General features: G+C 44.9%; 1 protein-coding gene across 3 annotated transcripts in view; it reads left to right on the forward strand.

Moving 5' to 3' along the window:
• The window catches only part of GRIN2B (glutamate ionotropic receptor NMDA type subunit 2B), a 495,157-nt gene that overhangs the window by 429,072 nt on the left and 51,645 nt on the right, over positions 1-14,440 (forward strand). For all 3 annotated transcript variants that reach the window (XM_059886576.1, XM_059886575.1, NM_001192921.3), the window contains 3 exons: positions 571-724; positions 5,788-5,913; positions 8,532-8,761. In XM_059886576.1, coding sequence (XP_059742559.1) covers positions 571-724; positions 5,788-5,913; positions 8,532-8,761 — 510 coding nt within the window. The remainder of the gene's footprint in view (positions 1-570; positions 725-5,787; positions 5,914-8,531; positions 8,762-14,440) is intronic.

A 14,440-nucleotide genomic window follows, 5' to 3' on the forward strand; every position in this document is an offset into this window, starting at 1 on the left:
GGGAACCTCCCCGCCCCCCAGCTACCTAGACCCAGAGGGATGGTACAGGGAAGGAGGAGGGAGGAGGGTTCAAGATGGGGAACACGTGTATACCTGTGGTGGATTCATGTTGATATATGGCAAAACCAATACAACATTGTAAAGTTAAAAAATTTTTTTTTAATTTAAAAAAATAGAAAATACAAAATAGTATAGTTGACTCTTGAACAACGTAGGTTTAAACTGTGTGGCTCTATTTATGCATAGATTTTTCTCAGTGAATACATCGTCAGCCCTCCTTACCTATGGGTTTTGAATCTTGGGATTCAACCAACCACAGATCCTGTCCTTTGTTTACTAGCGGCAGTTGGTGGAATCTGAAGATAAGGAGGGCTGACTGTGGGACTTAAAGATCCTCAGGTGTTGGTATCCACAGCAGGTATTGGTACCTGGGGACACAGGGATGACTAAATGAAATGCACTGTTCCCACTATACAAAGGGAAGGATTCTAGGGCCCAGAATATTTTCCCCATGTTGACCCATCACCTCCCTGGGCACTCTTAACTGGAGCCTTGCACCTTTTTCCTCAGGTGGTCATGAAGAGGGCCTACATGGCAGTGGGGTCGCTGACCATCAACGAGGAGCGATCCGAGGTGGTTGATTTCTCCGTGCCCTTCATAGAGACTGGCATCAGCGTCATGGTGTCACGCAGCAATGGGACTGTCTCACCTTCTGCCTTCTTAGGTGAGTGCTGGGCTTGCAGGTGTGAAGAATATGGATGCAGGGACAGGTAGAGGAAAGGAAGAACAGGTACAGGCCAGGCTCTCTCAGTCAGGAGCTGGTTTGCCAGGAGCTTCCCTCAGCCAGGGATTTCCTTGTGGGGACCTCAGAACTGATCTTTCCCCAACATAGAAATTGAAGAACACCCTCAAAAATAGGAAGGCATCATTCCCTATTAAAAAACAAAACAAAACAAAACAATGCAGGACCAGTAGCAAGGGATCCTACGTGAGTCCCACTCCGGCCACTTCCTGTCATTTAAGCTAAAACAAGCTTGCTCCTTGCTGGGGCCCAGTTTCTTCATCCATCATTGCTGTTGTTCAGTTGCTAAGTTGCGTGCTACTCTTCCTGACCCCATGGACTGCAGCACGCCAGGCCAGTCTCACCTGTCCTTCACTATCTCCCGGAGTTTGCCTAAATTCATGTCCATTGAGTCAGTGATGCCATCTAACCATCTTATCCCCTGCCACCTCCTTCTCCTTTTGCCTTCAATCTTTCCCAGCATCAGGGTCTTTTCCAGTGAGTCAGCTCTTAGCATCAGGTGGCCAAAATATTGGAGCTTCAGCTTTAGCATCAGTCCTTTCAGTGAATATTCAGGGATGATTTCCTTTAGGATTGACTGGTTTGATCTCCTTGCTGTCCAAGGGACTCTCAAGAGTCTTCTCAGGCAACGCAATTCGAAAGCATCTGTTCTTTGGCACTCAGCCTTCATCCGTAGAAGAAGGCGTTTTTGATTAGCTGATCTCTGAAGCTGCTTCCTGCTTTAATAACTTCTAATTCTGGATATCATTCAAATACCTATTTATTTCAAATTATCTTCAAGAATGGAGCTCAGTGCTACCAAAAAAAAATTAATATGCCTTCATATTAATTTTCAGAGGCTTTGCCAAATCAAGCTATTCTGACCCTAACCTATCCCCCACCCTTGCCCATAGGAACCTGTACCTCACTCTCCAGCATCACTTATGTGTCAAAAGCCTTCCATATGATATAAGACCGGGTGAGGTGAGGCCAAGATTTCAATTAGATGAGGTCTTTTGTGAGCTCATACTCCATATTTTTTGGAAGGGACTGTGAGAGCAAGGGATTAGAAAATAAAATGTCACCTTGAAACCAGACCACTGGCTAGGAGATAGGAAGCTGGTTTGGTCCTGAACAAGCTGCAGGTCCTTGGGCCAGCCACCATCTCTCTAAAGGGCATTAATACTTTTTTGTGAGGATATTGGAATAAACAACAACTAACACTTCTTTCATCTCCAATCTGGGGGGAATTATTGAAGGAACATACTCCAAGGCAGAGTTACAGATTCCAGAGAATTTTTTCTATAATTACTCAGATTTCTCAACTAACCTCTTACAGTAAAGCGACTCTCGCCCTGCCAATTTTATGTGAAATGTTATTGGATAGCACACACCATGTATATTAATCCTCAGAGCAGTTTTACATATTTTATTTGCTTTTTCTCCTTTACAAGGGTAATTGAAACATTAAAAGATACAAATAAACCATATTGTAATTCTCACCTTGTCAGCCCAGCACTAACCTTAACTTCTGAACTAGAAGACCCAGGGACACTTCAGTGTAGCCCTAGGATGACATAGAAATGCCAGGCGGGGTGGGTGTGTGTGTGGAGGAGGAACAGCCAGTTAATTACAGGAGTAAGCAAAGTCAATACTTATTGAACACTTATTATGTGAAGGCCCAGGCATCGCTCTACCAACTTCGATTCTATTATTTCATTGGCACTATTAACATACCCAGTTTATGGCTTAGGAAACTGAATCTCATTTATGTAATTTTCTAGCAGTCTTCCAGCTAGTAAGGAGCAGATACAGGATTAAAGTTTAGATGTGGCTGCCCTTGAAGCATGTGTTCTAGTACATGTGGGGCCATTTCAGAGCTTGACTCCTGAATCAGGAGCCAGTCCAGTGGGCTGAGACTAAGATGTGATTTTAAATGGAAAAGCACAGACTTTTGCCCTCAGAAGCCCTCAATTTTTATAACCTGGCCCTGCCACCTTCTGAGTATGAACTTACAAAGGGCTGGGACCATTGAGTCTTAGTTTACTGCTCTGTAAAATACATATAATAATCCATAATGAAAAGGGCCATTATTAAAGGACCATAGAAATTATGTGATGAGGTACTTTCTAAGTTGTGTAGACAAGTACAGATATTTTTTGTGTTTTATGTACTGAAAGTTGCCCTGGGCCTAATGAGGGGAAAGAAAGCCTAGAGATGTGCTTTTACTCAGTTATTCCCTAATCTTGGGCAAAGTGAGATTGGAGTAGGATTGCAGTCCATCAGAACCAAGGAGGAGAGGGTTTCTACTCCTCTTTTTTATTGTTCAGTCGCTCAGTTGTGTCCGACTCTGCGACCCCATGGACTGCAGCATGCCAGGCCCTTCTGTCCTTCACTATCTCCCAGAGTTTGCTCCCATTCATGTCCATTGAGTCAGTGATGCCATCCAACCATCTCATCCTCTGTCATCCCCTTCTCCTCCTGCTCTCAATCTTTCCCAGTATCGGGGTCTTTTCTAATGAGTCAGCTCTTAGCATCAGATGGCCAAAATATTGGAGCTTCAGCTTCAGCATCAGTCCTTCCAATGAATCAGTTCAGTTCAGTTGAGTTGATCAGTCGTGTCCAACTCTTTTCGACCCCATGAATCACAGCACACCAGGCCTCCCTGTCCATCACCAACTCCCAGAGTTCACTCAGACTCACGTCCATCAAGTCAGTGATGCCATCCAGCCATCTCATCCTCTGTCGTCCCCTTCTCCTCCTGCCCCCAATCCCTCCCAGCATCAGAGTCTTTTCCAATGAGTCAACTCTTCGCATGAGGTGGCCAAAGTACTGGAGTTTCAGCTTGAGCATCATTCCTTCCAAAGAAATCCCAGGGCTGATCTTCAGAATGGACTGGTCGGATCTCCTTGCAGTCCAAGGGACTCTCAAGAGTCTTCTCCAACACCACAGCTCAAAAGCATCAATTCTTCAGTGCTCAGCCTTCTTCACAGTCCAACTCTCACATCCATACATGACCACTGGAAAAACCATAGCCTTAACTAGACAGACCTTTGTTGGCAAAGTAATGTCTCTACTTTTGAATATGCTATCTAGGTTGGTCATAACTTTCCTTCCAAGGAGTAAGCGTCTTTTAATTTCATGGCTGCAGTCACCATCTGCAGTGATTTTGGAGCCCAAAAAAACAAAGTCTGACACTGTTTCCACCGTTTCCCCATCTATTTCCTATGAAGTGATGGGACCAGATGCCATGATCTTAGTTTTCTGAATGGTGAGCTTTAAGCCAGCTTTTTCACTCTCCTCTTTCACTTTCATCAAGAGGCTTTTTATTCCAATGAATAGTCAGGGTTTATTTCCTTTAGGCTTGACTGGTTTGACTCTACTGTCTAGAGGCTTTGAAATGTACCTTCCACCCTCACATCTCTGGCTACCACTGGAAGGTTTTGCATTTCACAGTTGGAGTGTGCCTTATCAAGGTTCTTTTTAAATTAATTAAGTAACCAGGCTGTTATAATTCCCTTCGGAGTTCGAAAGTAAAGTAGATTTCAAAGTTAAGGAAATATTTTTGAATTTCCAGTCCGTTTTCCCCCTTTTCAGTTTCATCTTTATTAATGATTTGGAAGATGGAGAAAACAGCATGTTAATTCACTTAGCTCGGAGTTTACAATGTGATGTGACAGCTATAAAAGGCCAGAACTATTTTGAGGCACAATTGAGGAAGCATTGTATTGTGGGACTGAAGAGTGATTGTCCCTTTTCACAGGCCTCCAGAGAGAGAGCTACTGGAATTCAGTGTTCAATTACTGGACACCTCTGAGCCAGAGAGATTTAGATCAGCTGGAAAAGAGTCTCCAAAACTGATTAAAGAAATTAAAGAAAGCAAGTGTAGAACATTCCTGCTATCTTGCCTGGTCTTGTCCCATCAACCCTGTCACCCAGAAATAAGAACTGGATTGTGCTGTATTGTTAATTATCATGTTCCTCTGTTATTTGCTACTTTCCCAGTGTTGTAGATACTGATATTTAATTTAGATGGATTTTTTTTAACATTGACATAGTCTTATACACTAATGATATCTAATAAAATATACCATATCCAAGCAGGTTGAAAAAGTCAGTCTAGGCAGGAAAGTTAAAGAGAAATAAGTCAAGGAGGCAAGGGAGTCATTCATTGTATTTAAGTATTACTGAACTAATTCAAGCCTCCAAGAGTGACTGAGTTTGTTGGGAATGAACTTGGCTGCAAGGCTTGAAAATGTTACTGAAAGCTTTCCTAGGTCCCACTGTGGGGTGTGGCATATAGAGGAGGGTGTAAACCAAGAGTGGGTTCCACAGGACTCACTTACTCCATGTCTAGTGTAGGGTTGGCCAAAAAGTTCATTTGAGTTTTTCTGTAAGATGTTATGGAAAAATCAGAACGAACCTTTTGGCCACATGAGTGCATGCTCAGTCGCTTCAGTCATGTCCGACTCTTTGCGACCCTACGGACTATAGCCCACCAGGCTCCTCTGTGCATGGGATTCTCCAGGCAAGAATACTGGAGTGGGTTTCCATGCCTTCCTCCAGGGGATCTCACCAACCCAGGGATCAAACCCACGACTCCTGCAGCTCCTGCACTGTAAATGAATTCTTTACCACTAAGCCACTGGGGAAGCCCAACTTTTTGGCCACCTCAATATTTATTTTAGTTCCACTTTTTACCAAAAACCCAGATATCGGTCTAATTGTGGCAGAAACTATATCTACAGTCTCAAAAAGGACAGGCAAGAGGCTGTCCTTCTCACATGTTTGAAAGAAAATAAATTTCCACGTGCCTATCAGCGGAATGGAAATAGTCAGACACAGCCTCTTACTCCTCCCTAACCCAGGCCCTGGCTCTCTGAAAGGAGCACACACCTGTGGTTTGTGTTTCCCAAAGAGACGCATCACATGGAGTGAAGGAACACATGACTAAATCAGGACTGTTTTAACTGTTTTAACCAAGTACTGATGTTCTCCTTCCCCAGAGCCATTCAGCGCTGACGTGTGGGTCATGATGTTTGTGATGCTCCTCATCGTCTCAGCCGTGGCTGTCTTTGTCTTCGAGTACTTTAGCCCCGTGGGTTACAACAGGTGCCTCGCTGACGGCAGAGGTAAGGCGGCTGTAACCGCTGCATGTCTGCCTTTTCCTGGTTCTCAGCTCTGAATCTCTGTGCCCCTGCTGTCTGCCTCCTCCCTAACCCTCAGTCTTCTAGGTCGTCCTCTTGGTGACTTGTTAGAAAGACCCCAATTAAGATGCTAGTTTGAATCTGCATGTCCCTTCCCCGGCCCAAGCCTGACCCCAAGCCCACTTCCACCCCTGGGCAAGAGAGAGCAGAGCTGGCAGGAGATACGTGTAATGTAACCGTGTTAGAGGAAACTGTTGTGATAACCTAAGGCTGTGATAAGCAGTCTGTCTGATCAGATGGGCTAACAAGGCAGATGAGATGTGTGTATCGAGGATAAGAAAAAAAAAGTAGACTGAATCATGGAAAAGCAAGGGCTAGAACTAGTTTCAGAATTTTCTGAATTCAGAGAATAAAACATCCAGAATAATAAAAAAAAGAAAGAAAGAAAGAAAGAAAAGAAAAAATAGGTCACCCCAGGGTACATGCCAGGGTAGTTGTGACTGAAAGAATTCTCCACAGCCAAAGGATTACCTCTGGTCTCTACAGCGTGTGTCCACAGCTCACATCACTCTGTCAAGAGGTATAGATTTGGGTATTAAATAAAATGGCCAGGAGATAACAGTTCTCACCCACGGCTACTCTTGGGAGTGGTGCATCCATCTTCCTGGCTATGAAGGTCCACCCATGTGTTTGAGGCATTTGTGAGACTTCACACAAAGTTTACTGAGATTTCCAAAGGGGGCCATGGGATTCTTCTAAAACTTCCTGAGAACCCCAGGATTAGGAAATATCATGCCTTCTCTGAGTCTTTTCCCATCCACAATGTGAACTTTATCCTGGAATTATGCCTCAAAGAGGAGAGATTCTCAATACATTAAGAATTAACTATAGGGCACTTAAAAGACAAAGATGTAAAGACCTCACATTCCAATATTCTGAATAGTCAATATTCAAGTCCAGAGCGGGACTCGAACCACTACATGTTTCAAAATAGCAGTTCTCTACCTTGGTTGCGTGTTAGAATAACCACTCCACCCCACACCAATTTAATAAGAATCTCTGGGGATGGGGTGCCAGGCAGCGATATTTTGTCAAAGCTCCCCTTGTGCTTCTGCTGAATTCACAGTCCAGGCTATGAGCCACTCCTGCACTGAGGGATTTCCAGGTGCAGACCTACCTTCTCACCTGGGGTGTGCATTCTGGGCTGGAAATTTGAACTTCTCCACTATACCGAATATTCAGGTGCTTCCCGCTTGGGCCAGAAGGTCACCCAAAAGCCGTGACTACTCTCCATCCCGATTAGTAAAAGTGAGACATTGGAGAAGCACAAGAGTACCTACATATGTTGGCAATGTTAAGAACTAAAGCCAGCATGTACCCTCCCCGACCGCAAAGACAATCAAAGCGGCAAATATTCAGGCACCAAATTCAAACCTTACAATGACTCACTTTACCAAAGGATGCTTGTCTTCGCCAAGGAATTCAACACGGGGCCACTTTAAATGCCAAGTCCCCTTGGGGCATCTTACAGTGTATGCAACTTTGATTTAGACACAACTCTTTGAATGTGCATCTGCCCCCTGAAATAAGGTCCACACACAGAGATGTGTGTGCGCAGTTAGATCTTAGGCCTGACATGTGTAGTCACTGATGATTTAGGCGGCAGAGCAGATGCTCAAAGGATCGCAGAAAGCGTCGTAAGACCTGTGCTAATGTGCTGTAAAACTGTGTGCGCAGATGTTCGTTTCTGAAGCAGAGGAGCTGCCAGCAGACGCAGGGAGCAGGCAAGGTTTCACCATCGCCAAGCAGAGAAAGCGGAGAGGTCACAATAAATTTATGGGCAGAAGCCCTGCATGATCTACATAAAGTTTGTGTGGAGGACAAGGACAGCCTACCTTTCCGCCTTTAGATTCATGTGGACAAGCCAGGGATCTGCGGCTCACTCTCTGGGCCTCCTGGTGTTCTCTTACACAAAAGCCAGGTGCTGCTGGAGGCAACCAGGTGGGAGGTGTTGGCATGGGAGTGAGGTCAAGATTGTCTTTGAAACACTGAGTACTGAGTGCTAGAGGCCAAAGGAAAATCAGGATCAACTGCATTCAAAACAGCGTCAGTGAATAAAATTGGAGGAGGTCTGTGACCAATGGGCAGAAAAGACCCTGCATGGTTCTTGCTCATCTTCTTTAAAGTTTAATTGCTTTCTTGATAGATACAAATGTAAATTTTAAGAACAACAGTAATGAGGATGCAAAGGTGACCACAGTGGGATGGTTGCCTTTGTTACTCAGTTTTGATGGGATCTTAATGGTCTTCCATCCACCGAGGCAGAAAGCTGGCTCCTCCTTTGTCCTGGTTGAGTTATGGTCATTGGCTGGAGTAGGATCCCCCACACATCCCAGGCCTCTGGTTTTTCTCTTCTGCCTTCTGGAGGGCCCCAGAAGAAGTGAGACATGAACTCTCAACTGAAAAGGCCACCTATGAAAGGGCTGGGGCTTCACTGGCTGGGGTCCAGTCTGAGCAGGAATTTATCAGCCTATGTACTTATAGGGTTAAATGGAACCAGTGAGTCTGTCTTGACCTTCTGTCCTGTCTTTTTGTCCCACCAGAGCCAGGTGGCCCATCTTTCACCATCGGCAAAGCTATTTGGTTACTGTGGGGTCTGGTGTTTAACAACTCCGTCCCCGTGCAGAACCCCAAGGGTACCACGTCCAAGATCATGGTGTCCGTGTGGGCCTTCTTTGCCGTCATCTTCCTGGCCAGCTACACTGCCAACTTAGCTGCCTTCATGATCCAAGAGGAGTATGTGGACCAGGTTTCCGGCCTGAGTGACAAAAAGGTAGGAGCGCCACTTGAAACCGCCCATCTTTTCCCTCGGTTCCGTTCTGAGCCGTACTCAGAGCTCTCACGGACCTGTTAATTTTCTAAATCTCTAAAATCGACCGTTCTTTCTTATGACTCCTTAAATTGGGATGCGGGAGCAGAAATCAGTGTCCCCACTGAAATAATATCACTTCACGTTCACCTTCTCATTTGTGAAAGGTCGGCGCCAGCAGGCTCTGGGCTGCAAATGAGGGGCTTGGTGTGTAGCGGCTTTCTGAGCGCAGGGCTCCTGTTGTTGGGTACGCTCAGCACAGAGCTGTGACTTTGGGGTGTCATTAGAGGGCTGCCCCGCGCACCCACACTGAGCGCACCGGCTCCTTAGGCCTTCATTTTCTACCCAGGGCTGTTCACCTGCGCGTTCCCCCTTTGTTCTCCTGCACTCTTGCGCAGTCCCAGGGCTGGGAAGGAGGATTGTTCTCATTGTGTCCTGAAGAAAAGTAGCTGCCCTTTAACTAGATGATTGTCCAGGGTGTCAGGGGGGTGCACCCATGAACAGGCTGTTCCTGAACCCAGCGCAGGCCTTGTTGCTGGCCTGTGCCATGGTTGGGGTAGGGGGGGCATGTCTGCCAGTTGCCATGGTCTCTGGATGAGGATATACAAAACCCATGCTCAGCACCTGTGACTCTCTAGGTCTGCTGGAACCACCACTTTCCGTGGAGCTCTGTCACCTGCACTTCTGGTAACTGGGGTGGTCCAACCTGGCACTAGGGGCTGCCTTCCCGGAGCGCCCAGCAAAGCTTCTGGACACCCCAGAATCCTCTGGAGACTCTCACCACAAACCTCCTCCTCTCTGCTTTCTTAAGATTTAGAAACTGTGATTGCCCATCTCTACCCCCAGGAGAAACTGTGTGATACAGACAGACCTGTGTCAGACCAGATGGGTCATGTGTAGTTAATGGTTTATCACATGCACAACTTTCCTCAAGATAAACCTAATTAACCACTGAGCAAATGGTTTTGGAAGCGGGAAAAGGAGAAGATGGTCTCTTTGGGGGCTCTAGTTACGGTTTCTCCATCTATTCATCACTACTCATCAGAATATTCAGAAGCATGAAGAAGATAACATGCTTTTTAAGGAAATGAATATATATATATATATATTTGTATACACACAAAAGGATCACTCACGATGTTTTCCTCTTTATGTCAGCTCTTTCTCTGGTGTGTCTTCCTTTTCACTTTATTTTTCTTCCTTACTTTTTAACCTATTCCCTCTCTTGTATTTCCTTCTCCTTTACTTTTAAGCTTTATTTTTTTTACTTCTTTATTCTAACTCCTGATTTATTATGCATTTATTCAGATATTCATCCATCTTTTACTTCATTCATTTTAAGCCTTTCTCACCTTGCTCCTTTGTCAGTATCCTTCCTTCACCATCATGATCTCCGCAGAAAATCTGAGCTAGACCTCTCCCCTCACTCCCTTATACAACTGCTTTTTGTGCCCATTTCTGTAACCTGGGCAGTCATGGGGCTGAGAAGAGCTGATCCCACAGGATTCCATACCTGGACCTAGCCTAGCTGCAGTGGGCCGTATGTGTGTATGTGTTAGTCACTCAGTCGTGTCCAACTCTTTGTGACTGTAGCCTGCCAGGCTCCTCCTTCCATGGGGATTCTCCAGGCAGAAATACTGGAGTGGGTTGCCATTTCCTCCTCCAAAGGATCTTCCCAACCCAGCAATTGAACCCTGGTCTCCTGCATTGCAGGCAGATTCTTTACCCTCTGAGCCACCAGGGAAGCCATGCCCCTTCTCAAACACAAATGTGACAGAGGCATGGCAGGGCTCATCCCCACATGTGGGTCTGGCAGAGGTACGGGGGACCGTGTCCTCACATCAGGGAGTGGCAGAGGTGTGGCCGGTCCTGTCCCCATGCAGAGGGCAGTGGAACCATGTCCCTTTGCAGTACACAACGTGCTTGAGGTCAGGGCACTCTGGGCCATTCGGTGGGGGAGCCACCACTTTTATCACATTGTTTTCTTCCAATGCCTCCGAGAATTCATTAGGACACTGTATTTATGTTTTCCATCCTCTCAAGGGCCATCCGGCAACAACTGAACGATTTGCTACTTGAGCTAAGCATAATTGAGATGGAGGGAGATTGTTTTCCCTTCTGCGGCTTTGAAAGAACATACCGTTCTGGGCAACACCACTTGAACAGAGAGGTTCTGCCCCTGTCTGTCCTCCACGCCATGTTGGTTATGTTCTGAAAAGATGGATCCCACCTTTGCTTGAAGAGCTCTGTGGCTCCATTGTTTACAGAGTAAAGGTGACTTTTTTCAGATGTGGCTTTCAGAGCTTTTACTAATGATCCCCAGTGTGTGCCATCAATTCCATCTCATCGTGTGTAGACTCTTATACCCTATGTTCCAGGCATCCTTGCCTCCTTCTCCTTCCCAACCACATGCCTCTGCACCTGCCTGGGTTGCTCTCCTCACTTCTGCACTCACCACACTCCTACTGAAATGGCAAGACAAATTCGAGATCACTTTATTTGTAAAGCTTTCTCATCTGGGAAGTTAGTCATTGTCTTCTCTGTCCTGGCAATCATTTGTACCTTTGTTATAACCCTTGTCTCCTGCATTGTAATCTACAGACCTGTACCTGACCTGTACCTGTATCTCCCTCTATTTTTTAATATTTATTTTTGGCTGCACTGAGTATTAGTTGTGGCATATGGGCTCAGTAGTTTCAGGACAGAAGCTTAGTTGCCCTGGGGCATGTGGAATCTTAGTTCCCGATCAGGGACCATACCCACATCCCTTGCATTGGAAGGCAGATTCTTAACCACTGGACACCAAGGAAATCCCTCTCCCCCTATTTGACCATGTGCTCCACAAGGTCAGTGACCATAACTTGGTTATCATTTTTATAAAAAGTCTGTGGGAAGAGAAGGAGAGAAGTGACTATTGAATAGTCTCTTGCACAGAGCAATGGACTGAGCATGACAGGCAAAGAAAACAGCAAGAGAAAAGAGCCCTTTAACAGCTGCTCAGCTTGAACATGGTGATCTGATCCATTTCAGAACTCTGCAAATGACAAAATAGTAAATGGTAAGCATCCTACCAGAAAGTGTCAACATCATTTACATAATTATAGAAAACATTCAAGTAACTAATAACATACGACTGCATATCAGTGTCAGGAGCAGTATTATAAATCAGAGTTTGCCGAAAGTACACTTAAAACGTCAAAATTCTTATTAGTTTTCCTTCAAAACTAAAAGCTAAGTCTTGGGAATGACTTTGTGTGAGAGGAAGTATATGCTGTGAATTTAGAAAAAAAAGTAATAAAGCCATCAAAGCCATAACATTTTGCTTTGCAAAGAAATGAGGTGATTTTAGGATTCTTTTTTCAATGTAATTAAATTTTCATCAGGGAAGGTAACGTTTGAAGTGGAGAAGCGTTTCTAAACTTGTTTTGACTCTCAAAGATGACATATCTTCTATGTAAATCAGACGAAATCGTAAATATTGTGGAGTGATGATGGGAAGGTATTTGCCATCATTAAATCTATATATTTTAAGAAATTAACTTCAATTTTATGTCAGGAAAATGTTCCTGGGTCTTATTTAAGTCAAGGTTCAAAGTCAGAATGTTCAGAGTTAAATTTCCATGGCATCCTATTTTGGGGTTCCTTTTTACTGGATGCCTTCCATCTTGCAACAGCACATTACATCAGTGAATTCGGAATGACTCCACTGCATCTATAACTAAAAATGGTTGCAAGTTCTAACATTTAGCAGCCCTACTGTACATTCCTTCAGCTCCCCCGGTGGGAGGAGGCTGTAAGGGGGCTGGTGACATCTTTCTTCTCTTAACAAAGAGCCACAATGCTCATTCTCATATTCTCAGCTCTCCAGACGGGTTTCTCATTTCGCAGTCTGCCAACCACCATGTGGAGGGGAAAGAGCTTGGCCAGACAAACAGGAGACATAGTCTCTGGGTGTTGGATACATTAAGTATGTTGCGTCTGTGTTACACAAATGATTTTCATGAGGTGTGATTATTCCCATTTTACAGATAAGAACACTGAGGCTCCAGGAAGTTTAGTGATTCTGTAAAGTCCTACATTATCAAGGTTTGAGTTCAGAGCCAAGGTTTGAGTTCCTATGTGTCGGCCTCTAAAAAGCACTTTGCCAAGATGTCTCCCTAGACAACATTATGCACAGCTAAGATTGGTATTAACATCCTGCACCCACTTCTTCATTTAATCTCCCATCTTCTCATTTAATGACTTTCAGTTTGGGTTCCACTTAATCTATCCCTTCTCAGGTCACCATACACTACCACTGCTGTGACTGCTACAACTACTTCTACTGATAATAATAGTAACAGTTATCATTATTATTAATATAACTTCAACAATGATATCTCTGTGAACATTTTTCAGCTCTCAGGAACCAGGCATAATGCCAAATACATTACATAGATTATCTTATGTAATGGTGCTTTTAATATCTTCATTTGTAGATGAGAAAATTGAAGCTTGCAGAGGTTAAGTCATCTGCCCTTCTGATGTTCCTGGCTGGCTAATAGCCCCTAAACAGCGTGTCACCATGTCTACATCCCAGTGCTCTTTCCAGCTAATCCTTTCTTTCTAACCTTCCCATCTACCTTTCTGATGCTTAACAAGTGAGATACTTCCCCTCTACTAAAGAGTAGCTAGCTAAATGATTAACTCACCCCAAATAATTAGATAGTGTTTTAGCATTTGCCTTTTAATCCATAAGTTTTTCAGAGGCATGACTTTGAATGGAGGGTGGTATTTTCTGGGTTTGAGCAGGCTTACTGCCCACAAGATTGACTTTAGCCTGGGCCTTCTGTGACCAGGAGCTTTAAGCCATGGTTGGAAGGTGGGAGACGGATGGGAGCAGGGAAAGAAGTCAGGGGCTGAAGGAAGCCTGCTGGGGGTGCAGAGGCTGCCAAGGTCACTAGAGGCTGCTGTCAGGCCATGGGCTCCTAAGGGTACCTGGCTGCATCCCACCTCATTCATTCTCATGTGAGTGACATATGCCCGCGTTATATTTTGTTGGTTCTTTTCCTTGGGGAACTACTGGAACTTTATTTACTTGAAATGTCAAGAGGTGTTTCTCTAATTAATGAGGGCAGGCATCTTCTCTTGCAGCACTGAAAGTGCCATCAGGACAGCCTTCTTAAAACTGAGGACTCCATGGCTTTTCTAGACAATGACTCTTCTGAGTTACCGAGAAGTTCCACAAGCATCTGGAAACTGCCTCATATCCTTCTGGCAGATAGGCACTGTATGACTTTTTAAATCAGAGTGCAAACGAATGTGTCAGTGTGCATCCTGGAAGAAACCCAGCCTGGTGAGGAGTGCATTTACACCACAGCTACACTGATGTGTGATGCTTGGGGGGCATTTGATCATGAGTCAGGAAATGGGCCTTGCTTTCCCCTGTACAAATGGGACTTTCTCGCCCTATTAACTTTAGGCTGGGAGCCAGTGGGAGACAGCTGATCTCAAGCCTGATCTGTCACACGCTGGTCCTGGCCCAGGCCATCTTGGTTAGGTCCTGGAATACTGAGCTAAAAATAGCTCACCAAAGCACACAACAGGCATGAACTACTAGCTGGGGACCTAGAAATGAGGGCCTGGGCCTGGCCTTCAGGTAGC

Source organism: Bos taurus, chromosome 5 (assembly GCF_002263795.3).
Source record: "Bos taurus isolate L1 Dominette 01449 registration number 42190680 breed Hereford chromosome 5, ARS-UCD2.0, whole genome shotgun sequence".
NCBI classification, from domain to species: domain Eukaryota; kingdom Metazoa; phylum Chordata; class Mammalia; order Artiodactyla; family Bovidae; genus Bos; species Bos taurus.